This window comes from Pseudorasbora parva, chromosome 17, assembly GCF_024679245.1.
Source record: "Pseudorasbora parva isolate DD20220531a chromosome 17, ASM2467924v1, whole genome shotgun sequence".
NCBI classification, from domain to species: Eukaryota; Metazoa; Chordata; class Actinopteri; order Cypriniformes; family Gobionidae; genus Pseudorasbora; species Pseudorasbora parva.
Genome location: NC_090188.1, coordinates 39,776,212 through 39,803,903, shown reverse-complemented (window position 1 = coordinate 39,803,903; position 27,692 = coordinate 39,776,212). Strand labels below are relative to the sequence as shown.

General features: G+C 39.3%; 1 protein-coding gene and 1 long non-coding RNA gene across 3 annotated transcripts; one reads left to right on the top strand and one right to left on the bottom strand.

Annotated features, from left to right (window-relative positions):
• Positions 1 to 4,687: 4,687 nt before the first annotated feature.
• znf451 (zinc finger protein 451) lies at positions 4,688 to 22,336 on the bottom strand. 2 transcript variants are annotated; one of them, XM_067421337.1, is made up of 11 exons: positions 22,193 to 22,336; positions 21,864 to 21,951; positions 21,687 to 21,770; positions 18,085 to 18,198; positions 14,197 to 14,308; positions 13,973 to 14,120; positions 13,762 to 13,888; positions 12,830 to 12,989; positions 12,456 to 12,606; positions 6,638 to 8,109; positions 4,688 to 4,806 (listed from the first exon to the last, which is right to left on the bottom strand). In XM_067421337.1, the coding sequence occupies exons 2-11, from the start codon at positions 21,915 to 21,917 to the stop codon at positions 4,703 to 4,705; spliced, it is 2,526 nt and encodes an 841-aa protein (XP_067277438.1). In that variant the 5' UTR covers positions 21,918 to 21,951; positions 22,193 to 22,336; the 3' UTR covers positions 4,688 to 4,702. The 2 variants fall into 2 exon arrangements, with proteins under 2 accessions (XP_067277438.1, XP_067277439.1); XM_067421338.1 differs by having other exon boundaries at positions 22,161 to 22,306.
• A 2,698-nt stretch (positions 22,337 to 25,034) lies between these two features.
• On the top strand, positions 25,035 to 27,539 carry LOC137044884 (uncharacterized). The gene is made up of 4 exons (XR_010898648.1): positions 25,035 to 25,155; positions 26,133 to 26,809; positions 27,313 to 27,358; positions 27,447 to 27,539. It is a non-coding gene; the product is annotated as an uncharacterized lncRNA (long non-coding RNA).
• The last annotated feature ends 153 nt before the right edge of the window (positions 27,540 to 27,692 follow it).

Sequence of the window (27,692 nt, the reverse complement as noted above, 5' to 3'; positions counted from 1 at the left end):
ACCTCTCAGGAGGGTGGGATTCATTTTTAGGGTCAAGGCAAGGGCCAAAATGACATCAGAGAAAAGACAATAACCAGAACACAATGGGTTTGCTCCAACAGGAATAGGCAATAGGCATTTTATTATTTTCCTTTATTTAAACTTAAAAGAAAAACACAGAAAAGAAAAGAAATACACGTTTAACGACTACAGTGCATGGACGACGTTGGAAAATCAAAACTCCTGTAAGCTTCTTTTCAAGGCTTCTTCCAGCTCTGCAAAATGAGAAAAACATCAGATCAGTTATCTCGTTATAAAAACTAATGCATGGATCAATCCGATGTGTTATTCTCCCAGTCAGTGATTCGTCATTCTAACATCATGATGCTGCCGTGACACAAAGCTCAACTTGACAAATTCAACATCTGTGCGGTCACACCCAAACCCAGAACCGCATGTGCTCCTGAGACCCTCCTAAAACCTCATGTATCACAATAAATGTCACCGAGACCGAGATTCGGGAAAATGAAACATACCCGCAATGATAACACTCTTCATGCATGCAAAGCTGGCAAAATAAACATCTGATTAATGAAAGAACAGCCTCCGACACACACACACATACACACACCCACACACACAGCAGAAATACACACGCCTCAGAAATAACACACCTTCCTTTAGTACCGAATAGTGTTGTCACGATACTGGAACTTCGATATCTTTAAAAATATCGATATTTGATACCATTTTTGAAAACTGCCATATGTATTGCCATACAGATAATTGATCATGATATTTTGTCCCATTTTGTTGTAATATCAATCTTACACAGAACAAGGAAGGATTTATTTGAATGGTTGAACTACATTTACCAATAAAAAAGCAATAAGCATTAAAGCAAAATAAATAAGCGAAAGCACAAATACAACAATTTAAAGAGACAAATAAAAAATAGAAAAGGTTGAAAAAACCCTTAATACATTGAGTTGTAATGAGATGTAATTGCTTATAATATAATGTCCTTACGATGTTTGACCACAAGTGGGCACTGCCCTGAAACGTAGTGAGTACTTCAGAGCATGGTGCCGAGTTTTGTAACGATATGCCAAAGCAGTCGTTAAATATAGCAATAAGCAAAACTATCGTAGTTACAGCTTTGGATCTTTCATTTTGTAATTAAAATGGCGACCATGTTTTTCAAGGTACACCAATATCATCATAGACTATGATAGCAACTGAGATGAAGACACTGCCGGTCAGTTTTGAAGACCGACGGTACTGTAGTTAGAGCCGATTTCAGGATTTGTTCAGCTGTAGCGGCACCGAGTGGAACAGTCGCACCGCTGCTCTTATGGGTCCTCACACACAAAGGTGTCAAATTTAGGGAAACTAGCATGTTTGGTATCGCTGGACTCGGCCAGAAATTGGGAAACTCTTGTGAAAATAATTCAACTAAATCCAAAGTTATAAGCATGTGAATATTTGATTTTACCACTGGCTCGAAACTGCTTAGTGTGGTTCAGGACCTGTGTGAAGTTGTCCCCCCACCCAGCGCAAACCGTCGGCAAAATAGTCTCAATCGTTTGTGCTGGTTACATTTTCATTTGTGCTTCTTCTGTTTTTAAAATATTATACATTGAATTATAGACGATGACATCTCCAGCGGAATCGCATATAGCTACGAGCATATTAGCCTAAACATTTAGCAGAATAGTAAGAGCAGTGGCTACCTGTTATTTAAAGGTGCACTATGTAGTATTTTTGCAGTAAAATATCCAAAAACCACTAGGCCGGTGTTATATATTTTGTTCAGTTGAGTACCTACAATATCCCAGATGTTTCCAACTATTTGTAAATTGTGAGAAAATTGCTATTTTAGCTAAGGACCGGGACGTTTCAGCATAGCGTTTGAGGGAGTCGCCTGTCAATTGCGTCATATCTGCGCTACCCTCGGTTTCGGCTTTTATTTGGCAGGAGCGCTTTACTCTTAGCAGTGTGAACGAGTGAACGCACAGAGTAACGTCATAACATTATTTTCAACACACTTAAATGTATCTAATATGATAAACAGAGCTCCATTACCTCAAAATCATAACCGGAAGAGCGGATCAGTGCAGGCGCCCGGCGACTGTCTCCCGTCCCGTCATAATAAAAGTCCCGGTGCTCGCGAGCCGTGTGTTTAACAATCGCTCCAGCAGCCGTGCTCAGCTCCACAACACTCGCTCCTGCTCTGCTTCACTACAGTAACGTTAATAACCGCATGAACATGATTTCTGCCCGAGTCCTATTTTCCACCGGCTGTGAGGAGAAGCTCACATGTCCCAAGATGCTGCGCTCACACTTTGCGTCATCAATCTACGCCTTTGTTTAGAATAGGCGCCCTCCAGTGACCGGAAAGTTGCATAGTGCACCTTTAAAATAACACTTTCTCCTTTTTGATGACAAGAGTGTCAGAAATGGAAAGTTGTGCAGCATCTCTATCTGTCATTTATTCAATTGATTAATTCTGAAAAAGAAAACAGCTACTTATTTCTGTTTAACAAAACCAAAACGAAAAAAAGACATTTTCTTTTAATATAGCCTAAGATTTTCTGGTTTGAATTTTTTTTTCTTCGTATGTTTGGTCAGTGGGTAAGACATTTGTATGCTTTAGGCCTAGCCTATTATTTGTTTCGAATGTGTAGGTGGCCCTGAAACATTCCTTTTAGCTTTATGTGATCTAAAATAACATTAAGGAAAATTGTATTGATTTTTATTTAATTTCTCAAAAGACCTATTAAGAAAAACATCCGATACAACATGTTTTCAATCGCTATTACAAGTAGAATTGATCAGAATTTATTTAATAATAACTGTTTGCATTTCATAAACTCAACCCTTAAAATTATATTTATTATATATATATGTGTGTGTGTGTGTGTGTGTGTGTGTGTGTGTGTGTGTGTGTGTGTGTGTGTGTGTGTGTGGGCATGTTTTTGTGGCATGAGGACACAAATGTGTATAATGCCATGGGTATGATGACACAGGTATTACAGGAGAGGGTGAAATATGAGGACACTGGCCATGTCCCCACTTTTCAAAAGGCTTACAAATCATACAGGAGGAGTTTTTTTTAGAAAGTCAAAATGCAGAATGTTTCCTGTGATGGGTAGGTTTAGGGGCTGTGTGTGTGTGTGTGTGTGTGTGTGTGTGTGTGTGTGTGTGTGTGTGTGTGTGTGTGTGTGTGTGTGTGTGTGTGTGTGTGTGTGTGTGTGTGTGATGGGTAGGTTTAGGGGCAGGGGCAGTGTAAGGGGATAGAAAATACGGTTTGTACGGTATAAAAACTATTACGCCTATGGAATGTCCCCATATGTCACAAAAACAAACGTGTGTGTGTGTGTGTGTATGTATATATATATTTTAATATTATTATTATTATTAATTAATTAATTAATAATATATATAAATAATCATGATGACCCACCAATATCCAACTCTTTTGATTTCTTGGCCTCCTCCGCACTCAAGGACAAAGCCAGTTTCATGTCATGATCAAAATCTTCTAAGGAGTAATACAAATTGACATTAAACATGTTTTCCATGCACATAGTTGATTTGCTAATATCCATTTAGATTATAACAGTATAAGATAACATTAACATTGCAAATCTAAAAAGAAATATGGAAGTAGCGAAATAAATAACACCAGAGAAGAGAAAGGTGAAACCCTACCTCCATCTTCAAAATCTTGTGACACATGCTCTACTTTTTTAACATCGACAGCACTTGAGGTGATGGCATTCTTTACATCTTTAAACTCCACCTCTGAAAAAACGACAATAACCTTTTTACTGTTATTGCACAAAACGGTTCAACTAAAAACACGTGCAAGCATTATTTTTAAAATCGCGAAAAGCAAATTCAGTCAAACTTGTCCAGACTGGAAGTGGGATTTTAACGGATAACCAATCCATGGTAACACTAGGGTCCGATTCTCACTGTGAACTAGTTGCTTATGATCATACATATTACTAGGATATTATCTGTTAATTTGCACTTATAGAGCACACATTAACTTTCAGGAAAAATGAAACTCTCTCTTTACCTGCCAATGGCCGGTGACTTAAGAAAATCATTAATATTTTTAAATATTTTACCGTAAATATTTTTTACCGACCATGAAACAGTTATGACACCAACATTTTAAATATCAGTGAAGATTCACAATTCTCTATTCCAATTTCCATACCACATCTAAAACTACTAGCATAACTACAACATTTAAAACATTAAAGACAAGTAAACTCTCAGTAATAAAATAAGAGCAAATCATCAAATTACAAGCAAAAGCTCAAATAAATACAAATAACCGCATACTCTTCACTGTATTAAACATCCTTATTAATTAACCCATCATAAAGTTACAAAGGTTTAAAGCAGCGAGTGCTTTTGTTGTTTTATTAACATAAAAAACAGACAGCAGCAGGAATATTAGGCTGCTGTCACTTTAAGAGTGAATGCACAGATCTGATATACTGATACACACTTTATCAACTGTTCACACTCACTTAACACATAACCAACTATGTTTACTTGGATACTTGCTTTTTATTGACAATTTTGAGAATTTGTCATTAAAAAACATTCGGGTGACAGCTGAGTAAACCTAGATGCCTCATCGTCCAGTGAAGATGAGCTTTTCATTTTCGATAAGGTTTTGGGTGCACCCAAACGGAGCATGCTAATCTTGTACAGGTGCTAAAACTTTATCATGGCCGGTTCTGCACTTACTTCCGAATGTCCGTGGGACAGTTTGAGGAGCTCCTCCAGACCGCAGCACCGCATCTGACGAGACAAACCACACACTTCAGGGAACCAATCGATTCAGAGCAGCTGTTTCCAGTTCAGTCACAATGTAAACATTCAAGTGTCACAGTCGTACTGACGGAAACACATTCACTTTCCATAGTCGCTGAGCCAATTAGGTTTCTCAAAAGGTTGTTATCGTTGTCTGTAGTCTACAGAGCCTTGCATGTACACCACAGGAGACATGCGATACCTGGCAAAGGTTAATGTTGACTGAAAAGCTAATGACATCTACTGGACATTTCATCACCTTTATTTTCTTGTATGTGATTAGTTGAAGCCTTTTCTGTCGCTGCGAGAGTTAAAAAAGAACGGCATTGAAGCGGAAAAAATAATTGTTCTCACCCCAGCACATTGTGTTCAGTATAGAACAAGCAGCTGATCAAAAAATGAAACCATTGTACAAATTATTCACGTGTAAAAATCACATCCAGTGTGAAAGGACCTTAACTCAAAAAAATTTGAAAAAATATTTTGAGATAAAAACTGAAAGAATTTTGGCAACCTTAGGGATGGTGACGCTGAAGTAGAACGAACATGGTGTAGGCCGTTTATAGCCTTCCTTTAGCTTTTTACTTCTGGCGACTGCATTTAGGCTTCAAAATTAATAAAAGTTGTGTTCATCTGTGCTAATTATCTTGATGGACAAAACATGCAAATATTATCAACCTTTTGTTGATCACAGAGCTGTTTTTTTTTTGGTGATAATCCAAAAGCCTATGGTAAAATCCAATTGGGTTTTTATCGAAGGAACTGCCGGTTGGCCTTAGGGCTGGCATTTTTGAGAAAAATCTAATTCAAACGGATATCAAATATCAAGCAATGTATTCGAATATATTCGGAAATAAACGCTACAATACGTTTAGAGCGCCCTCTATTGGATGAGATGGCAAACAATAAAATAAAAAACAAACCGTCTAATCATAAGCCACTTTTACATCCACTTTGTCATTACGATTGAAAGATTCAGTGGACTGTTTACATGAGACGTTATCTAATTTTATCGATTTATGTAAATCTGGGGTTTACATTTGCTGACTTTCAATCATGTTGTGACATGCTGTGACAGTTTGTCTGCCGCATCAGAAATGTCGCCGCTGTCCTCTCCAGCAGCTGAATGTGTTCACGGTTGCAATAGCAACTCTCAACGGACACCAGGACTTTTACGGTTTTATAAAAGCTATTTATTTGTTGTAAAGTGTAATCATCTCAGAAAAAATACATTCTTCTGTCAGGCACAGTTGAAGTAAAAAGTGCCTTGGACAAACGCTGTCAAGATGAGAGAGTGTAGCCAGGCTGTGTCTGTGTCATTATTCCAACATTATCTTCATAACTTTGTACAAAATAAAAAAGTTTACCCCTCAGAAAAATGAACTTTCCTCTCTTGTCAACATTATAGCCTGGTGAGAGCACAAGGCGTGCTCTTCAGTGGTGAAGGCGCGCGCTGTAGATCATCACAAAATTAATCCGGTCAGGTCGCTTACATAGTGACATTTTTTGTTTGATCGGTTCATGAAAAGGTTTATCCCACCCCTCTCAAACCGATAACAATTTCATTCGGTTTGGGCATCTTAAACTGATTACAGTGCTCCATGTAAAAGCACCTATAGAGTGTAAAAAAAAAAAGCACTTTAAAAACCGGATAGTTTATTTATAGTTCGTTTACGGATATTTAATGTCATGTGTGATTGCATATTCGAATATCGAATAAAAAGTGACAGCCCTAGTTGGCCTACAAAGGGAAGTCATACCAGCACCAATCTATAAGCATCTCCATTAAGCCAGTAACTTGATACTCCATAAAACTCACCATTACTCTGAGGGAAGATCTCCTCTGCATTTATGATGTTGCCGGCGGGGGCTTGTTTCTCTCCTGTGCCGTTGGATCGGGAACCAGCGCAAGGCTCTGACCGGCAGTGATGCTTATGGTAGTGTGAATGGAAACTGGGTACATCTTTGTGACTCTGTGAGCAAACGGTGCACAGAACATCAAAACTTTTCTCACTCCCCTGGGTCTTGTGTTGCAGGAGGATGTGCGTCTTCATCTCCGCGTATGCGGGCGTGTTTTTGTCGCAGTGACGGCAGCAGTAGCTGCATTTATTTTCGGTGGACAACTGTTTCATGCACTTTGTGAAAACTGCTTTCCTTTCCTCTTTGCATTTCTCAGAGCCCATGCAAGGACAAAGCTGGGAAGGGCTTGTACTCGCCACGGGACTCTCGACAGCGTTTTCCTGGGAATTATTCGGAGCAGTTTCCAAGCGGTAGTAATCTTGGCTATGCAGGCCGTTGTAGTGCTCCTGAAACTCGTTCTCGGTGTCGTACAGCATGCTTTCGCAGAGTCCGCAGAAGTAGCGGAGGACGATGTCGCCACCGTGCTCGTTGGCGCAATGACGCCGTAGGGTGGACTCTTTGAAAAACTTCTGCGGACAGTGACCACAGGCAAACCTCTGGAAACTGTGGCTATTTAAATCGCCGCAGTGCGCCCGCACCGCTGCCTCAGAGTCGAAGAGGTCCTCACACATTCGACAGAGCCAAGACTCGGCTTTCGGAGGCGAGGCGCAAGAGGAACTGGCTGGCCTGAGTATTTTGCTTGCCGCACTGGTGGACGGTTTAGGGGACATACTAGAAGAGACACGGTCGTCTACGGTGTCTTCCCTTTCTTGGTAGTAGCTGTGACCTCTGTGGCTCACACCAACATGGGCCATGATGTCTTCCATCCTTGGCATTTCCACCTTGCACATCCTGCAGTGGAAAAGGAAGTTGGACAAATGAGCGCCACCGTGGAACCGGCTCATATGCAAGCGCGTTATGGACAAATCGCCCATTAACTTGCCACAGACCCCACATATGTGAAAGATTTGATTCGCCGCCTGGATGTGTTTTCTTACAGTCTCCTCCTCTGTGAAGCGTAGACCGCATTCGCAGAACCAGGCCAGCTGTAACCGTTTTCCTGATTTGGCTTGCGAATCTAAGCTAGCTCGTCTTTTTCGCTTGGCTAAATGCCCATCTGAGTTATTCAGATTCTCTTTGGCCCCACGTGCCATGCTCAGCTTCTGAGCGTTTCGGATTTCACAGTAGTTGCTGTAGTGAAGGAGGGCCCTGGCCATGCTGCCGACCCTCTCCACCTCATGTTTCATGCGCTCTTTGTGCTCCTCCATCTGATCCACGCTAAGAAAAGGTTTGATGCATGAGGAGCACTGACCTATGACCGCCATCTTCCTCATGACGTCAGCCACGCTTTGGTCGGCAGTGGCAATAGCGCAGCCATGTCTGCAGTGCACACTGGGAAACAAAACAACAAGCGTATATTAAGTGCACAATAAAAGTTGCAAAGGTGCACTTTGGATGGAATGGGATTAAAATGGGAATCTTCAGTCTGCTCTGCTGTATACGGTTTATTTAGTAATAGAATTGGTCATCTAGAAAAATGCACAGTAAAATGTGCTTAGTGTGCACAGTATGCATACTACAGACACTGTAGATCCTGATTTATTCATTAAATTTACATTCTTGACTATCATTCAGTTTGCCCTGAATATACTTTTGGGTCTCTTATTTTTAACTTTAATTTGTTTTTCATTAACTTTTTGACATTGATAGTCCCCCTTAAATTAATGAAATGCATTGCAAGAAAGGCTAGAGATGCACTGATGTATAGGCAGATGAAAGCGATTATTTTCACTATTGGCCATCAACTGATTGTTTTGATTTAGGGCAAGTTAACACGACAATAGTGCGATAGCATTTAAAAAAAAATTGCTTCATAAAAGCCGGCTGTATTTCCTACACTACACATTATTTGTAGTGCAATAATCACAGGTAGCACTATGCTTTACTTATTAAAAAAAAAAGTGTCATCTTTCAAATTATGCCCATTTTATCATGAAAATCAAACAATAAATGTCGTTTTGATGCTCTAAATGTGACGTGAACTGTGCCTCAGTTCATCTCCCACTTTAATTTAAGTTATATCTAAAAAAAACTGAATGAAAATCAAAAGATATATCGAAAGATACAGTACAGCTAACCGAAATCCGTATCATGACTCATGTAATCACTCATTCAGTTTCAACCGCAGTACCAAGTCAATAAAACAGCTTGTGAACAATAGGTCACCTAAAGGGTTACTTCAGTGATTAGCATTAAGCTTTGTACGTATCTGTACAAGTCCGGTAGTTTATTCGAATGACCGTGCTTCCCCCCTCATATCTCCTTGAGGCCCTGTCCCAAATGGCACCCTAAACCCTCACGGTCTTCCTCCGAGTCCGCACTTTCACAACGTAATGCCGATTGGAGTCCGAAACCAGGTGTTTGTGTAGTAAATATTTACAATCCATTTGTTCTAACCCTGGTATATAAGGGAAAGTGGCAGAGCAGCCATTTGGGAAATTCTGTGGCCAGAAACCCCCACACACACCGCTGTGTGGGTCTCCACTGTGTCTTAGAGTCATCTTTGAGCAATTTATGTTATGTATTTATTATGTGACATGGATCAGACTGGCGAGTTTGCGTCCGTGGAATCCACATTACCCGGGGCGTGTGATTGTGCAGCATCGAGTCCCTGATGAAAGAATAATTGAAAGTTTACCCCAAATAATCAAATTGAAACGTATGCATAATCAAAATTTATCATAAGTTTAATATAAATGTAATAATTTGAAATTGGAGTAAGAATAAGCGTTGAGCTAAAATAAAATTTGAAACTAAGTTCTAGTAAGTTAAGCGAGCTTCACAGAATTGCTGAAAAGTTCTAAGCACTAGAGGCTGACATTTTTTCGGGAATCCCACGGGTCATGGGAAACAAAAATAACTATTTAATATACGATTGTGACGGGAGAAAAAACTAATTTCAGCGGGAGTGGGCGGGACCAGAAATCATAAAAACACTGATACCAACTATATACACAAATATGGTGTTTATATAAATGAACTATATGTTTCGATTTTGAACTCAATTCTAGTTGCCCTGTGTCTTTATGCTCTCCTGTTACAGGGTATATACAGCAACCCTTAAGTTAAATTTACTACTTTTTAATACCTTTTTTACTACCTTAAGAATATTTTTTAAAGCCATCACAACACTGAATTGCAAGTGTTAATCAGCGACCTTTCTATTATTTACACAGATTTTGACATATATAACATACAAAAAAGAATATTTAGAATGGACAGCAGGAGGAAATCTGTTATGTTATCATTCAGACAGTAAAATACATCTCAACATTCACAAAGGTTGGTTAAGGAGAAGCATTACTGCATACACGTTTGATTCAATTAATAATTGGTAATTCAGCAATTAAATTATTTAGTGTTTTTTTTCCAACAACAAAACCTGAGCCAAATATTACATTTCTATAACTGTGATAAGTTGTTGAATTTAACAAAATACTAAAAACTAGTGCTGTCAATCGATTAAAAACTTTAAAATCGAATAATCACAAATTTTTTCTGTGATTAGTCGCAATAAAAAATAAATGTTTTTGTACGTTTTTAATATATTTTTTAATATAATAATTTCACAGTTAATCAAATTAATGTAGGAACAAAAAGACAGTATATTTTAAATACTTGTTTAAATGGCATCTTTTTATGAATGAAGGCCAGTATTACTGATATTAATACAGCGACTGATTTTTATTTTATTTTACATTTATTATTAGGCTTCAAAAATGTAACAGTTTTTAATTTGAGTAAACTTAAAACAATGCTAACATAAACCCATAATAAATGTCATGTTTACTCCTGCCCTTCCTGTCTTAACAGTTAGGAAATATACAGAAATGTAATAGTTATCAAAGTTATACGCAGTCTGCACTGCATAAACTATAAATTAAATAGTTCATCCTTATTAAAGCTACAAAAGTTATTTAGTCAAGAGCAGCGAGTCATTTTCTCTTTTCCCTTTGTTCTTTAACTTTACTGACAGGAAGCTTTATTGGCTGCTGTCCCTTTAAGAGCAGACAGACACACGGATAAATCATTTAATATTGCTCTTATGGGGATAGATGTTGAAGATATGCCTTGAAGCAAGTCTAAAATAAAACGTAAGCCAGCCACTTCTGTTGAGCGCGCAGTGCTCTGAGTTGATGCCGAACGGCCGCTGAATATGATGTCAGCATCAAACACACGTTGAGACGGAGACAAACAATCTTTGATTATGTGCCCAGATATGCTGAAGCCTATATCTAAACGAACTAACGCGAACGCAGATAGAATTTCAATAGAATAGGACACCTGATAGTCTGAAAAAATAATACCTTATTTGGAAAAAATAATACCTCTGAGAGCACATTTAACACTTTTAATGGCCTAAATTTGAAAATTTTGATTTATCACTTTTTAATACTTTTTAAAACCCCGCGGACACCCTGTGTTAAGTGAATGACGTGCTCCACACCTGATGGCGGTAATGCACCAAGTTGGTATGCCATAACCACCAATGATAGAGGAGAAGGCAGCGGCTTCCCCATGCACTTTGTAGCCACGAAAATAATAATGAAAATGGAGTCGGACATGAATAGCACGCTGCAATGAATACGGAGGAATTGATATGGTAAAACGGATGCCATCGCTACTATTCATATCAATATGCATCAAGTGCTGAGGAAGCCAAAGAAGCTAAAATTCAGATATGCTAATGAGCGTTTGGTTTCCGACAAGGGCTGTAAGCGGTTGACCAATCACAACAGACTGAGCCATCTGACCAATCAGAGCAGAGCAAAGATTACTTTAGAGAGACTTGACTGAACCGTTTCAGACAATGAGAAAATGTAAGTGTTTTTTTTTACCTTTGATGCATGTAAATGGTTTTGTCGAAAGTAACAACTTCGGTACCAAGTGGATGCGACAGTACCAGCATTTCCCTCTAGCATTTTGAGCGCTGTCGAACAGATTCTTCTGATTAGCCATTGTGTTGACATGCTCAACATTTATGTCTGTGATTGGCTACAATGATCAACGCTCCTCACAGAACACTTGCATAGCTAAACACAGGAACGTTTAAAGGGAGGTCTATCAGTAGATCCCTAATATATTCGATGCTAGACGCCTGCTTTCAAAAGCTCCTGTGTATACCTGTGTAAGTGTAACCCCTACTGTTCGGACCGGGACTTGAACCCGGGTCCGCCGGCATGAGAGTCGGACACTCTAACAAGGAGGCTAAAGGCTGCAACCTCTAGCGTCAGTCGCTAGAGCATCTCTTGAGGTCAGAGGAGTGAGGTTTACTTGCACAGCAACTACTACCAGCTGGCCTCTGTTACATAAGCACTCAGTGAAGAGCGTTGAATCATTGTAGCCAATCACAGACATACATGTTGAGCATGTGAACACAATGGCCAATCACAGGCATATATGTTGCACGTGAACACAATGGCCAATCAGAGCCATATATTGTGTGGACACAATGGCCAATCAAAGGTGTTTAAGAATCTGTCAACAGTGCTCAAAATGCTAGAGGGCATCGTATGGGAATGCTGGTATCATCACATTTTTTAAATACAGATTGTAGAGTTGTCAAAAGTATTGACTTCAGTACCATGTAAACCTTTTGTAGGTGAAATTAGGAGTCTTATAACAGCATAATAGGGACACTTTCAATCCAAGCGAACATATAAATACTATTAACTTACTTGAAGTGTGCTCTGGCCTCCATATGCGAGGCAAGCACCTTAGAGCAGACGGTGCACTTGACGTTGAAGCTGATATCCTTACAGAGAGCGATTAAGCGGTTCTTTGCGTAACGGGGAACTGGCACAGGCACGGCTGATGATGGGTTTGCTTCTGGAAGCCAAAACATGAAATGCAAGATTAAGGAACATTTTCCAAACAAATCTATTAATAAAAATTATCAGAAAGCTGAATTTTGATATTTCTGAATGGAAAGGTCAAAGACACAGGAGAAAAATGTCAAGATGTGTTTTTTAGCAGTGTCATCCAGTCATATGTTTACAGTCCTGGAATGATCATGATGCATGTGCAGTTTTGACTTGATAAGACCACACACCAAAGAGAGAGATGGTCTGAGTGAAGTGGTTTTTTGCAGACATGTGCTGAAGGCATTCGTCCCTGATGTTGAAGAGGAGGTAACAGGCAGGACATGCAAAGCATACAATCAGCTGATAGGTCTGGGAACGGCTGTGGCCATTAGCCTCAGAGGACGACACCTACAGATGACAACAAGCACAAGAGACAAAGCATTATTAATGCCATGTCTTTTTCAAATGATTTCCATTAAAAGACAAGTAAAAACATTAAACAGGTAATATTGCACATTTGTCTTCGATCTTTTGAGATAATCTCTGGTTTTAACTATTTGTGTTGTGATGCATTTAGACTTGAACATAATGTATTATTGTATTGTTTTTAGTATTAATAAATGTGTTTTTTATGTGCTGTGGAAACAAAACACTGACACGCAATAATGACATTTTCATTTTGACTAAAGAAACAGCTGTATAAGATGCGTCTCGTACAACACACTCTTGACATCGTGTGAATAGATCACTTTGCAATTCAATTTTGATGCAGAATGGAGTTTTGCATTGTGTTTACAAAACATTTTCTTTGAGGAGTCAATTCTATGTGCAGATCGCTGTCGCTAGTGTGGTTATCTGGTGATGTCGTAACAAAATTAGAGGAGGCAAAGTATAAATTAACATTAATAAGAATACTAGCCTTATAGTCATAATAAATAAATAATGAGAATAAAACAAGCCATTTATCGCCATTATATTGTCAAAGGCATCATCCATTGGCAAAATATCTGATATCGTTGATACAAGAAGATAATATCGTCTTTTGACTAAAAGGCATTAATGTTAAAAATGAACACTATTAAACATATTAAGTTTAGATAGATGCCTTAACATGTTTGTATTGGGGGGAGGGGTATTAAATGACCACATGAAAGCTGAAAATATGAATAAAAATGCAAACCTTAGACTCCAGGTGATCCGTCCATGACTCTTTAGAGCTAAAGTGGCGTCCACAGGCCACACAGGCGTAGAGAGAAGAGGGGTTGCCTTTCAGGGTGATAGTGGGGTCACAGGGTGAATGATCAAAGCTGTCAATGAAAGATGAATTTACTCAATTGTGAATTTGCAATTATTTTAATTCAACTGTAAACAAAGGAAAGCAATTTTGCAACCGTTTAAGATGACCCTCGAGCAAAGGCACGTTGTCGTAGACTCTGCCGCAGTTGATAACCGGGCAGGTCTGAGGGGAAAGCCGTGCTGCAGCCGGAGCCGATCTGCGTCTCCACAGTGAGCAGGGGTTAATGGAGCCTGGCTGTAATTCTGAGCCATCCAGACAACATGAGCACAAGAACTGACCGCTCACACACACTCATATTAGACAGAGAACATTACAGACCTGGCATTTTGAGCCAAATGTCCACACAACGCTTGGCATCATCTCTGTCATTGTTACTCCGGCTGACCGACAGCTCGTGCCGCCCATGTGCTTGCTGTGAAATAATCTTCTCCTACAGTATAAATCACAAAATACTCCTGTAAGAAAGTCAATTATGCCAAACATTCACTAGAGAGCCCAACACTTTTTCCAGCAGCCTTTAGCCTGACAAGCCAGAAGATGTTTGGTCTGGGAACTCACCATTGACCGCTCAATCTGAGGGGCGGGATAAACGGTTGTCTTTCAAACTCCCTCTGCACGCGATAGGATAGCGCTACAACCAACCAGAGCAACGGAGGTGAAGCAGAGCTCGCTGATAATTAAACATTCGCCGTATCCGGTCGGCTAAACTCTGAACACATCTTCCCTTTTTAAGAATGACTTCAGTGCCGTTCTTTGTTCTTTTCTCAGAGAAAAGCTTAAAGGGTTACTTCAGCGATTAGCATATGGCTTTGTATCAGTAGAAACCCTGGAGTATATTCAAATGATTGTGCTTTCCCCCCTCATATCTCCCTGAGACAAGAGATTTATGCATTTTATTTCTGAAAAAATTCCTCCTATGACGCAAATTGACGATATTTGCATCATAGGAGGAATGTTTGGCCAAAGGCTAAAGACTACAGCCAGCAGAGGGAGCCATTTCCACGTTTTACACCCGCGCATGTGGGATGGAGATCACACTCAGAGCTCAGCTCGCAGCTACAGGCACTCATTTAAACGGAGCTATGGTGAGCAATGTAAGTCTTTTAAATTCTCAAATTAATTTCTATGTAAGTTAAGCTTTCAAAGGCATGAACTGAAACGCGCCAGACTGAACTCGCGTTGTGAATGTATGCCGCGAGTGTAGGCGCGATTACCTCAGCTCTCATCACGAGAGCTCATCAGCTCATTTATCTCACTCCTGCAGTTAGTGCTCAGTGCTGTGAGACTCGCGCGGTGACTCACTCATTATATTGAACAGGCACGTTCAGTTTTTAATTGTAGTGTCTTCAACTCAGTCACAGTAATCAAGTTGGTGGCTTTGGGAATGGCCTCACAGGGCAGCGAAGCAATCTGGGAATTGTAGTCTTTCATCCCCATGAGACAAAAATACATTTTCTGTCTTTTCTCAGTCTAGAAAGCACCAAATTCAAAAATAATTTCACATTTCTACTACATTGATGACCCAGTTTAAATACAGATTCATCTTCCCAGCGCTGAAGTACCCCTTTAACTCCAAGTCTTCCAGAGTCGCGGTCAAAGCTGATACGAAAGAAGTTTGGTTTTTCCAGTTCGCAAGCCAACGGAGAGTTTCAAGATGACATTAATTAAATTTGCTGTTGCTAGGGTGCAGCCTTGGCTCCAGAGGTATAATTGAGATTTATAAAATTACAAGCCAAAATCGATTAATCATTTTACTTTACATTAAAATACACAAAATGCTCACTTGCTCTCTAACATCGTGTCCTAACTACACGCAACACATTACGATTCCAGCGACAAGCAACTTGTCTGTCCACACCAGACACGACAAATCAATCAAAAACCACAGCCAATCAGAACAGTGTGTGGGCGGGCTCTCGCCGCAAGTGCACGGCAGCAGAGATTAATCTTGAAAGCACTCGCAAGGAAATAGATAAGTAACGTTAGATAATCAAATATTACACCATTAAAACATTACTAAAAAACATACTGAGTTACTAAAACAATATTTGTCATAGAATACACTTGTTTGTTCACAATTTGAAAGTTTGCATTTCCATTTGTTTAATTTCAAGATCTGAGGTGAATTATCTAAGACTACGTTACAAAGCTGGGAGCACTAAATGATATTCAGTCACATTACACGTTTTAACTAGCCTAGAAATCTAGATGCCCCTAGCGGCAGCAAATCTAATCTGCCCGCGAGTGTCGTCTAGCAACTCTCAATACCCTTCTGAGCTGTAATCACCAAACTCTTGCCGGGCCAATCACATCGTGGATAGAGTCAGTGGGCGGGGGCATAATGACGACGGCCGAGTTGCGTTTGCGTGCTTCTAGTAAACACAGAAACTGGCGAACGGCGGTCTTTCGAATCAGCTTTGACCGCGACTCTGGAAGACTTGGAGTTAAGCTTTTCTCTGAGAAAAGAATAAAGAGCGGCACTGAAGTCATTCTTAAGAAGGGAAGATGTGTTCCGAGTTTAGCCGACCGGATACAGCGAATGTTTAATCTATCAGCGAGCTCTGCTTCACCTCCGTTGCTCTGGTTGATTGTAGCGCTATCCTATCGCGTGCAGAGGGAGTTTGAAAGACAACCGTTTATCCGCCCCTCAGATTGAGCTGTCAATGGTGAGTTCCCAGACCAAACATCTTGATGTGGGTCTGGCTTGTCAGGCTACATTTTAAAATTAAATAAAGCACATAAATTATGGAATTCTTAACCGATTGATATAAGACAAGCTCAATCCCTCTGCATTTTTAAATCTAGCCTTAAAACTCTTCTTTTTGGGGTGGGGGGGTAGCTTTTTATTGAACGTTTGTATCAATGTTATATGGTTTAAAAAATTTTTTTTTTTTGCCATTTTCCTTTGTTTTTTATTTTATTTATTTGGTGTACTGTTTTGTCTGTTCTATAAAGTGCTTTGAGATGTACATTTAAAGGCGCTAAAGAAAATAAAGATTTATTATAAACACTACCTGGATTATCATTGCCATGTTTTGTGTCTGTGTTCCAGCCACGACGTTGCAGAAATAGAAACCGTTACTAAAAGTGAATCATCGTGTGTCGCCGTCACAGCTGGTTAGGACAAAAACTCTAACAAGGAGAAGATACCTTTTACCGCGTGTCGCGGTAGTTACGACACAATGTAATATATCCCACCTACTAACAGGTGCAGTGTTGTTCACTTCCCCTGTCAGCAGTCATAATGTTACGCCTGATCGGTGTATACACACTAGGGGTGGGCGATATCTCGAAATTTAAAATATATCTATATATTTTTTAAACTCAATAAGGATTTTGACCAATCGTATATATATCGATATATTGTTTATATTTATTTTCTGATTCCGCCACTTTGCTTGTTTGCCTTCTCTGTGCAGTGCTCGCGGGCCTCCCGCCTCCTTGCTTTTGTCCCCCCTCCCCTCGCGTGTCGTCTCATTGAACACGGCAGCGGCGTCCGCAACCAGGTTAGGACTAGTTATGTTGACAAGCGGGTGCGTTGTTCAAGACTCAGTTTAGAGACCATGATTTTCCTTCTAACACAACTGCTTGCTAATATTCATAAAGAAATATTAATGTTCATCATAGTTCAAATCACAGGTTTCACCCACAGTCAGGTGATTGACACTATTGGAGCGAGACGCGGTCGCAATCATGTCAGTTTATGTTTTGTGTCTAACTGATCGCATGGTTTTCGGACAGTTTATGCAGTTCAAAGTCGTGAGTCAAAATAAATGCATATTTGAAGACATTTAAAAATGATTGCAATATCATTATCATTATTTTGTCAGCTTTATCACGGGATTATGATGAATAGGTCTATTCATGTTTTAACCAAGAGGGAAAAACGCGACATCCCGGGTGTCTTATGAGAAAAGAGACGGCAATATGAATTATTTATTTTATTTTACAATTAAAAAAAATATTATTTAAGTTATCAGGGATTTTTTTTTTTTAAATGTTGCAAAAGCACTTTGTTCCTACATGAACTGCCTAATAAAGAAGAATTTGTGGTATTTGGCATATTTGTTTTTGCAGTAGTTTTTGGGGGGTTCTTTTTTCCTGTAAAGATAGAGATTATTTTTTCCTCCATATCGCCCAGCCCTAATACACACACATTTATTTTTATTTTTTTACGGATTGCATAAGGAATGAGAAGAGTCAAACCTTGAAAGCTTTGGACTTGTCAGCCCTCTCCTGTTTCTCCACAGCGACCTGTCGTGCCAGTCTGTCTAGCGTGGACACAGCATGAGCCCGCTGCCGGTTCACCAGATCCTCAATCTGAGCACAACACACACAAACACACACCCTTTAAAACAAACACAGTCCACCAGGATGCATTAGCATTACACAGTGAAACATTACATTTCAGATAAATACTGGAACTTCAAATCTATCAAAATGTTCACAAAAACAACCATTTTCAACACTGATGTTCAGAAATGTTTCTTGAGCAGCATGTCCTCACATTAGAGGGATTTTTGAAGGATTGTGACACTGAAGACTGCAGTTATCTATATTTTCCTAGAGTTAGTTTACATTTGCAGCTCATTTGCAGGGTCTGCTTCACACACATTGGATATGGCACAGGTTGTACGGCCTTACTCACTCACACACACTCCTACGGCCATTTTGGCATGTCCAATCCACCTAACCTGCATGTCTTTGGTGTCTTTAGTGTGGGAGCGCCTGGAGGAAACCCACGCTGACTCGGGAGAACATTGCTACCCACTGAGCCACCGTCCCGCCCCTGGAGACTGGAGTAATGGTGCTGAAAATTCAGCTTTGATCACAGGAATAAATTACAGTTTAAAATATAAAACAACAGCTATTTATAACAGTCTGTGGAAGGCTTTTGTCTTTCAGACACATTAGGATGTAAACATTCACGTCATTTCATATTGACATGCAAAGCAGGGATTCCCCAACGGTTTTTGTCAGCTGAATCTAATATAAGATTAATTAATAAGTACACCCGGAGATTTTACAATAACAAGTTAGGTCAATAATACAATTATTAATAATAATAATAAAACTTGATTGTTGGGACAAACTTTGTTGGCTTGACAAGGCCTTATGAGAGTTTTATAAGCTTTAACGTGGAAAGGGAAAGACGTTGCATTGCATTTTGCTAGCACATTTTAACACGTTAACATGAATTAGCATGATGATAGCATGATTTAGCGCGACGTTTAACGTGTCAACAAATTCAAGCATGTTTTAAAGTTATGAATTACATTTAACAAACAAGATAACATGTTTAAGCATGAATTTAACACTTTGTTAACATGTTTTACCACATAGTTAACATGAATTGGTATGTTGTTAACATGATTTAACACATAGCTAAAATGTTTTAACAAGTTGCAAGCATTAATAAACATTTTGCTAGCATTTCGCGTTTCTAACATGTTTTCACCTTATGAATTAGCATTTCACTAGCATGATTTAACATGTTGATAACATTTTTTAGCATGAATTTCACCACTATTGTTAACATGTTTTAACACACTGTTAACCAGGGTTGCCAACTCTCGGGCATTTGGCGTGACACGCTTTTTGACACACAGTGCACTATATAGGGGATAGGGAGCGATCAGACAGTGCACTATATAGGGGATAGGGAGCAATCAGACAGTGCCCTATATAGGGGATAGGGAACGATCAGACAGTGCCCTATATAGGGGATAGGGAGCGATCAGACAGTGCCCTATATAGGGGATAGGGAGCGATCAGACAGTGCCCTATATAGGGGATAGGGAGCGATCAGACAGTGCCCTATATAGGGGATAGGGAACGATCAGACAGTGCACTATATAGGGGATAGGGAGCGATCAGACAGTGCCCTATATAGGGGATAGGGAGCGATCAGACAGTGCCCTATATAGGGGATAGGGAGCGATCAGACAGTGCCCTATATAGGGGATAGGGAGCGATCAGACAGTGCCCTATATAGGGGATAGGAAGCGATCAGACAGTGCACTATATAGGGGATAGGGAACGATCAGACAGTGCACTATATAGGGGATAGGGAAAGATCAGACAGTGCATTATATAGGGGACAGGGAACGATCAGACAGTGCCCTATATAGGGGACAGGGAGCGATCAGACAGTGCACTATATAGGGGATAGGGAGCGATCAGACAGTGCACTATATAGGGGATAGGGAACGATCAGACAGTGCCCTACATTGGGGATAGGGAACGATCAGACAGTGCACTATATAGGGGATAGGGAAAGATCAGACAGTGCACTATATAGGGGACAGGGAACGATCAGACAGTGCACTATAAAGGGGACAGGGAGCGATCAGACCGTGCACTATATAGGGGATAGGGAACGATCAGACAGTGCCCTATATAGGGGACAGGGAGCGATCAGACAGTGCACTATATAGGGGATAGGGAGCAATCAGAGTGCTCTTATGCACTTCATAGGGGATAGGGAAAATTCAGACAGTCTGGTTTTACATTTAGGGGATAGGGAGTGATCAGACAGTGCCCTATATAGGGGATAGGGAGTGATCAGACAGTGCCCTACATAGGGGATAGGGAACATTCAGACAGTGCACTATATAGGGGATAGGGAGCGATTAGACAGTGCCCTACATAGGGGATAGGGAGTGATCAGACAGTGCACTTCATAGGGGATAGGGAAAATTCAGACAGTCTGGTTTTACATTAGTATCAATGAGCCACCACAGCTCTGGTCCAGACACACAATAGCACAGAGCGGATCTGAACCTTGACCAGAAAACGTTTAAAAAAAGGGCCGTTTCAATTCTGCACAAAATGTTGTCTTTTAAAGCAATATGGCGATTAGGAGGAGAAACGGTTAGAGATTATGAGGAAACTGCGGCTTTACCGAGCTCAATGTCACTTGCTGAGCTGTTTATAATCTAAACCCTAAGGCCACCAAACGCTGCTCTGCCAAAAACACTTTTAAGTGCCCACAGCGAGGCGTTTTCAGCTGGCTCAAAACGCTAGGTGCTCTGCTAAAAATGTCTCACTGTGGGTGCTTGAATGCGGTTTTGGAGGAGCAGTGTTTTTTCAGTTGAGACTTTGCTTGTTATGACATGGAATATGCGGGGAAGTATTACTAGTATCTCATTTAACAGATAGTTTGTTTCTGTATTGATTCTATTTACCATTTTTTACCATAAAATTGGCTCTGGCTCTTGTTTTAAATGCTTTTTTCCGTTATGATGCTTGTTTTCATCTGTTGCGTTGTACAAGCAGAATGTGGCGGTTGGTTGGTGTATTTGTCCCGCCCCTCCTCCACTGTGATTGGACGGCTGGGTGAAGAGTGACATTGATGAGAGCTGTTTTTTACTCAAAGTTGAACATTCTTCAAATTTCGGCGACCAGTAAAAAATAAATACTCGCTCAGCGCCTCTTCACGCTCTAAGCGTTCTAAAAACACGGCACTTCCATTGAAAACTTTTTGTATGCTTTGGTGGACACACAGCCTAATACCGGTTTTAACCATGTCTTTCTGTTCCAGTGGAAATTACATCAACACATTGAATAATGCTGCGCCACAACAATACAATAAAATAAGAAAATAATGACACTAGTATCCCTTTAAATCTCAGCCTGTTTCTCACACACACAAAGTTGTAATGTGGCTGTATGAATCATGATGGGAAAAGAGCAGCCTGGACATTCTGCCAAATGTGGGTTTTTTGTGTTGTGGCAGTGCGTAAATGGTGCACACACTTTCTCCACCTTTAGCTTTTATATTCTCTGCCATGAGTGAAGAAACTCACCGTGTCTGCAGCGGACAGGCCTCCTTCATCCTCTCCATCACTCAGCAGATCTATGCACTCCAGCACTGGTCTCAGAGGGCCCTCCTGAAACACCAGGACTCAATCAGACCCAGATCCACAACACTGTCCTAATAACCCACATTACAAATCAAGGCAGGGACATTTAAACACACTTACAGACACAAACTCCACCTCATCCTCCACATCCTCGATGGCTGTAGAGGCAGACATCACATCTGTCCTCTGTGAAGCATTACACCACACACTGCGAATCAAAACACACACGCATGAAATGCCTTTTTGATTCAAAATATTACTGCATAACTCTTAATATTGTAACTAGCATTGAATAGTTTTTAAAAGTGGATAATGATTGCCTTCTATAGGGAAAAACGGGTTATTAAATCCTGCAAACAGCTGGCATGAATCTCTACTAACGTTACTCGCCGACAGGAAAATGGGAGAAAGTCTCACCAAACAAGAAGTTCTGCAACGATGATACTTACAAACAAATCAGTGTCAAGACAAAATTACTGTTTGTAATGCTGGTTCGTCTCAAAGTTAGCAAAACATTACCAAAACTGAGCACATAGGAAGCGAGCGTCACAGGAAGAGACGTCGTCAAAATAAAAGTCACCCAACGGTAATATTTGGGCACGTGCTGTTTTTTAATTACCTTCTTTGTTTCTTTTTTTTTACGAAATACTTTATATATATATATATATATATATATATATATATATATATATATATATATATATATATATATATATATATATATATATATATATATATATATATATACGGTTTATCTTGAAAATAAATATCATATTAATCGAAGCCAAACATACAGTATATAGCCAACAGTAAAATACTTTGTATGTTTTTTTTAGCGAGTAGGCTAGACCTATGATTCCAAGTTTCTTTCCACTTACAAACAGACTTCTGAGAGCAAATTAACGGGCCTCAACTCGACCATTTCAGTGTATTTTTTTAACCAAGCTACATAGTTTCAACATTATTTATTCATTCCCCTTTAGAGACAATAAGTATTAGTGTGCAAAGTGAATACATTTTGACCAACAATTTGAACAGCAGGAGGGTCATTGAGATCCCAATACAATGGGATAGAACCAAACCTTCAATTTTAACATAGGCTTACCAAAAGAAAAGTTTGCTAAGAACTAGAATGTAAAATCATATTGAGAAATATTTAATACTTCTTGAGTTACAAGCACGCAAACTTGGTGAAAATAATATGTATGGCACTCGGACAGGAATGTTCTGCAATTGTTTTCATATAAGGAAACAACATTTTTATTTTCAACATGATTGATTCTTTAGACATTCCCATTTAGGCAGTATCAACTGTATGGAAAGTGACCCACATTTAGTTTTTGACGACTGAAAATGTGGACAATTGACCAGTTCACTCACATTAAGATCCCCATATCTCTGTGATCGATTGATCGAGGGCGTTTAAAATTAAGATACCAAAAGAAAAGTTTGTTCAAAACCAAAATCTAGAAAGATATTATGATTTATTTCATACTTTTTAGTTACAGGCATGCAAACTTGGGGGGGAACTACCTTTAACTGTCACCACTGACATATAATGAAACAAAGACTGCTAAAGTAAACAGAGTTATATAGATCAACCAGTCTGTGTGTAAAAATGAATGATCCTGCCACCTTTCTCAAGTCATTTTACCCTCCTGTAATTTGGCTCCAAGTCTCAGGGTAAAACCCCAAACCCCTGTCATTTTAACATCACAAAACAAGATAGTGAATTACTCAAAAAAAAAAAAAAAATGATTCATCCATTTAAATGTATGTCTTTCACCAGAAATGAAATGATCAAAATCTATTTTTTAACAGGGTTCCTCTGGTTGAGTTGACATGATTCCTACAATTACCAAATTGCTAAACTGTAATGTTTCAGACAGATTATTATTTTTCAGACAGAAAAATTATTACTGCTGTGTAATGCGAGGCCCCTTCAGTGCACATTCGTGAATTAGGATTATTATTTGTGAAACTATTATTCATTATTGTATTTCACACTGAGAAAAAAAACAAAACATTAAACGATTACATTAGAGTAAGAATTTTTTTACAGTTTATTTACAAATGTAGAAAAAAGAGAAAGAGACAGCAAAATAATTAGTCAAGTCACCTTTATATTGATTAAATGCTGAAAACAGTTTAGTTCTGAGGTAAAGCAGCTCTAAAATACACTAGTGTCATTGTTCCAGTTCAGAGTTCATTCGGTTCTGTTGATCATCAAATATGAAATTGGGCTCCTATTTCCAAATATTTCTATTATGGCTCTTTCCATAAGTGAAGAACAAAGGCTGAGGTTGGCTGGCATGATTTAACAAGATTCTCCACACGTCCTGTTTTCTGTTTTTGCGTGGCTCCCCTCAGGGCGCCGACTGTAGGACACACAGGAGGAAGGCTACCTTTGTTCACTGCACCACCACCTCTGACCCCGTTGTTTAGGCTACCTTGTGAATCGTTTTACTCATTTTTAATTGCACACAGTTGTTTATATATGCACATATATGTAACGGATCACTGAGAAAAGAAGCTGAGAGAGAAGCCATTTGCACGCACACATTTCATTCAAAGCAGGGTGCGAACTACGGGGGAGCTAGGGGGAGCTCGGCATGGGCTCCCCTGAAAACGTGATTTGTGAAATTTGGGGGGGGGGGGGGGGGGTCTCAAAAAATATTGACACTGTGTTATTTTGAGGTGCAATTTCAGTTTTGTGTAATGTGGATTATTATATGTAAAATTGCTAAAAATATAGAATTAATTCATGCATGATGGCGATTTAAATCTAATTCACTTCAATACTATACATGCTGTTCTTGTCACGACCATCAAGGTTTGGTAGCGCTGCGGTGCAAATTCCTATGGAGCTAGAAATATGACTAAATGATCTGAATTTGAATTGTATAAATCTGAATTATTGACACGTGTAATCTGAAATGTTTTTATGTCGAAATTGTATAGACACGTATTTTCAAACAGCAGATATTTTGTTCTGAATTAATAGACTGAAAATATTCAGTTTTTGAAAATACAGATTCAAGATTTCAGATGAATAAGAAATTCAGATCATCAAATTCAGTTTTCTAAAATTCAAAACGCAAAAATTCAGATCATCAAATTCAGTTTTCTAAAATTCAAAACGCAAAAATTCAGATCATCAAATTCAGTTTTCTAAAATTCAAAATGCAAAAATTCAGATCATCAAATTCAGTTTTCTAAAATTCAAAACGCAGAAATTCAGATCTTACAGAAAGTAGGTCAGGGGTCATCATCAGGTAAAAGTAAAGGGTCTCGGAAAAATCGAACTGAGCATTTTGGCCAATTACAGAGTTGCAGCTGTTTTTCTGGCGCGAGTGTGGTGGTGGTTGATGGTGGATCTCTCTTCGCTAGGCCTATAATGAATCGTCCGGAGGTAAGTGACTCTGAAACATTTATGATTTATATTAGGGTAGCACATGGAACATTTGTCTGAGCGATCTCTGGTGTTTGTTTTAAAGTATATTTTTGGGTAAACTTGATTAACGTTAGTATGGCACCGTGTGCTGTTGGGAATTTGACGTGAGGTGTCGCGTTCATATTTTATTTATTATATTGTAGACACTGTTAACGATAAAAATATCAATGATAAGAATCAATAATAATCCTATTGTCTTTTGTCGCGGACGCGACGCGTGGCACGGTTCATGTCCAGTCTAGTTTAAACGTTACTCATAATTAATGCAATTCCTGCTTCATTCTGTGATGGGAATCCACATCAGATCCAAGTTGGATGTAATGTCACTCACTTCTGTTTGTAAACTGTTTTGATCTGGTTTCCGCTCAATATCATAGACATTGACTTTTTATAAGACATTTGGCTAATTTACTCGCCAAACTCCAATAAACCATATTGTCGCATACTGTCATGTTCACTCAGTGCGCGTCTGTTTTCTTGATACCACTAACTTACAGCATTTATACAAATGTTTGTTTGGGGAAACACGTTTTACCATGATTCAAAACAAAAATAATATCCTTTTTTTACTTGTCAAAGCATTGCATTATTTTGTGAAGGGTGTGTCTAGCTTGACTGAATATTTTGTTTTTTTTAAATTAAATCTTAAAAGCTGTAAATTAAGTTTAAGCAAACAGCACAAAATGGTTCTATTTTGAATCATGATTATTGTTAAGTAATGGTGTACAACTTTTTACTGTTTCATAGTTTTGTGTGTGTGTGTGTGTGAGAGTACATGTGCATATTTGTTATAAATGATGTACAAGAATGTTTGAGCAAGTGTCAGCTTCCCAAAAGAAGTCCCTAATGAGCAGTAACCAATTTGGCCACGTCATTTATACACATATTTCCCTAAGGGCTGGCACTGTAGCTAACTTTTGTCTTTATTTTTACAGGAACAAATACTTCTAAATCATGTATTGGACAGGCTACGTCTACGTTTGGAGCATGCGCTTGCGAGGACGCCTGTTGATGTGGACTTTTTGGAATTTATTTGTGTTCAGGAGCTAGTTTTCCTCAGTGCTGTATCCCCCCAGGTCATCATTCCCATGGACATATGGGAAGGATTAACTGGTCTGCATCATGCAATTTCTGCAGAAAAACAAAGCAACAAGACACATGTAATGACTGTTCACTTCGAGCAAGGTAGTTGTGGACGACCAAAAGCAGTCATTGGTCGTGAATATCTTGCCAGTTTGCTTGAGATGAACTTGCCAGTCAGGTGTATTGCTGACCTTTTGGGGGTATCTGAACGGACTGTACATAGAAGACTGGCAGAGTTCAACCTATCGGTTCGATCACTGTATAGTTCACTAACAGATAACGAGTTAGACATTTTAGTGTCTAATGTTAAGTCCAGATTGCCAAACTCTGGGTACAGGATGTTGAAGGGTGCTTTGAAAGCTGAAGGGCACAAGGTACAATATGAGCGTGTGAGGGCATCACTTCATCGAGTGGACACACTGGGAGTTTTATCAAGGATGACACAGCTGGGTTGTGTTGTCCGGAGGACGTACTCAGTGCCAGGGCCCAAATCAATGATGCACATTGACACTAATCACAAATTAATACGGCAAGTAAAATTCGTAATATTCTGTGTAAGGTTTTACTCATTTATTCATTTTAACTGTATTGTCTTAAGGTGGAAACTTTTGTTTAATGTAGCGTTCTTAAACTCTGGCACTAGGGGGGGAGGAGGTTCTGCAAAGATCAGCTCCAACCTTAATCATGCACACTTGAACAAGCTAATCAAGGTCTTAAAGCAGGGCTATTCAAATCTTAGCCTGGAGGGCCAATGCGTTGCAGAGTTTAGCTCCAACCCTGATCAAACACACCTGAACGTGCTAATCAATGTCTTCAGGATCATTAGAAAATCACAGGTGGGTGTGTTTGATCAGGGTTGGAGCTAAACTCTGCAGTGCATTGGCCCTCCAGGGTAAGATTAGAATAGCCCTGTCTTAAGGATTACTAGAACGTTATGGGTTGGTGACTTTAACCAAAGCAGGAGCTAAATACTGCAGAAAATTGAATCCAGTGGGCCAGTCGATAACCCTGGTCTGATGTCTGTGATTGTAGGTATAACATTGTCTTGTTTGGAGGGGTGGATGGCTTTTCACGAAAGGTGATTTTTATTTTTTCTACAGTGTAAAGCAACATTTGAATTATGTACCAGATAATTAGAACTAATATTATAATTTCTAATTTTACAGATAATGTATCTTGGTGCTGCCACAAACAATTCAGCCTTAACAGCACTGACCTTCTTCCAAGAGTCTGTGGAAAGATATGGCTTCCCTCTAAGGCAAGTTGTGTTATGGAGTGATAAAGATAAATCAAAAAATACATATGCTTGCTGCTATAATCGTGGTAGACATTTCCTCACTACGTACATGACTTAAGGGATAGTTCACCCAAACATTTTTTTTAAAGCATTTACTCACCCTTATGTTGCTCTA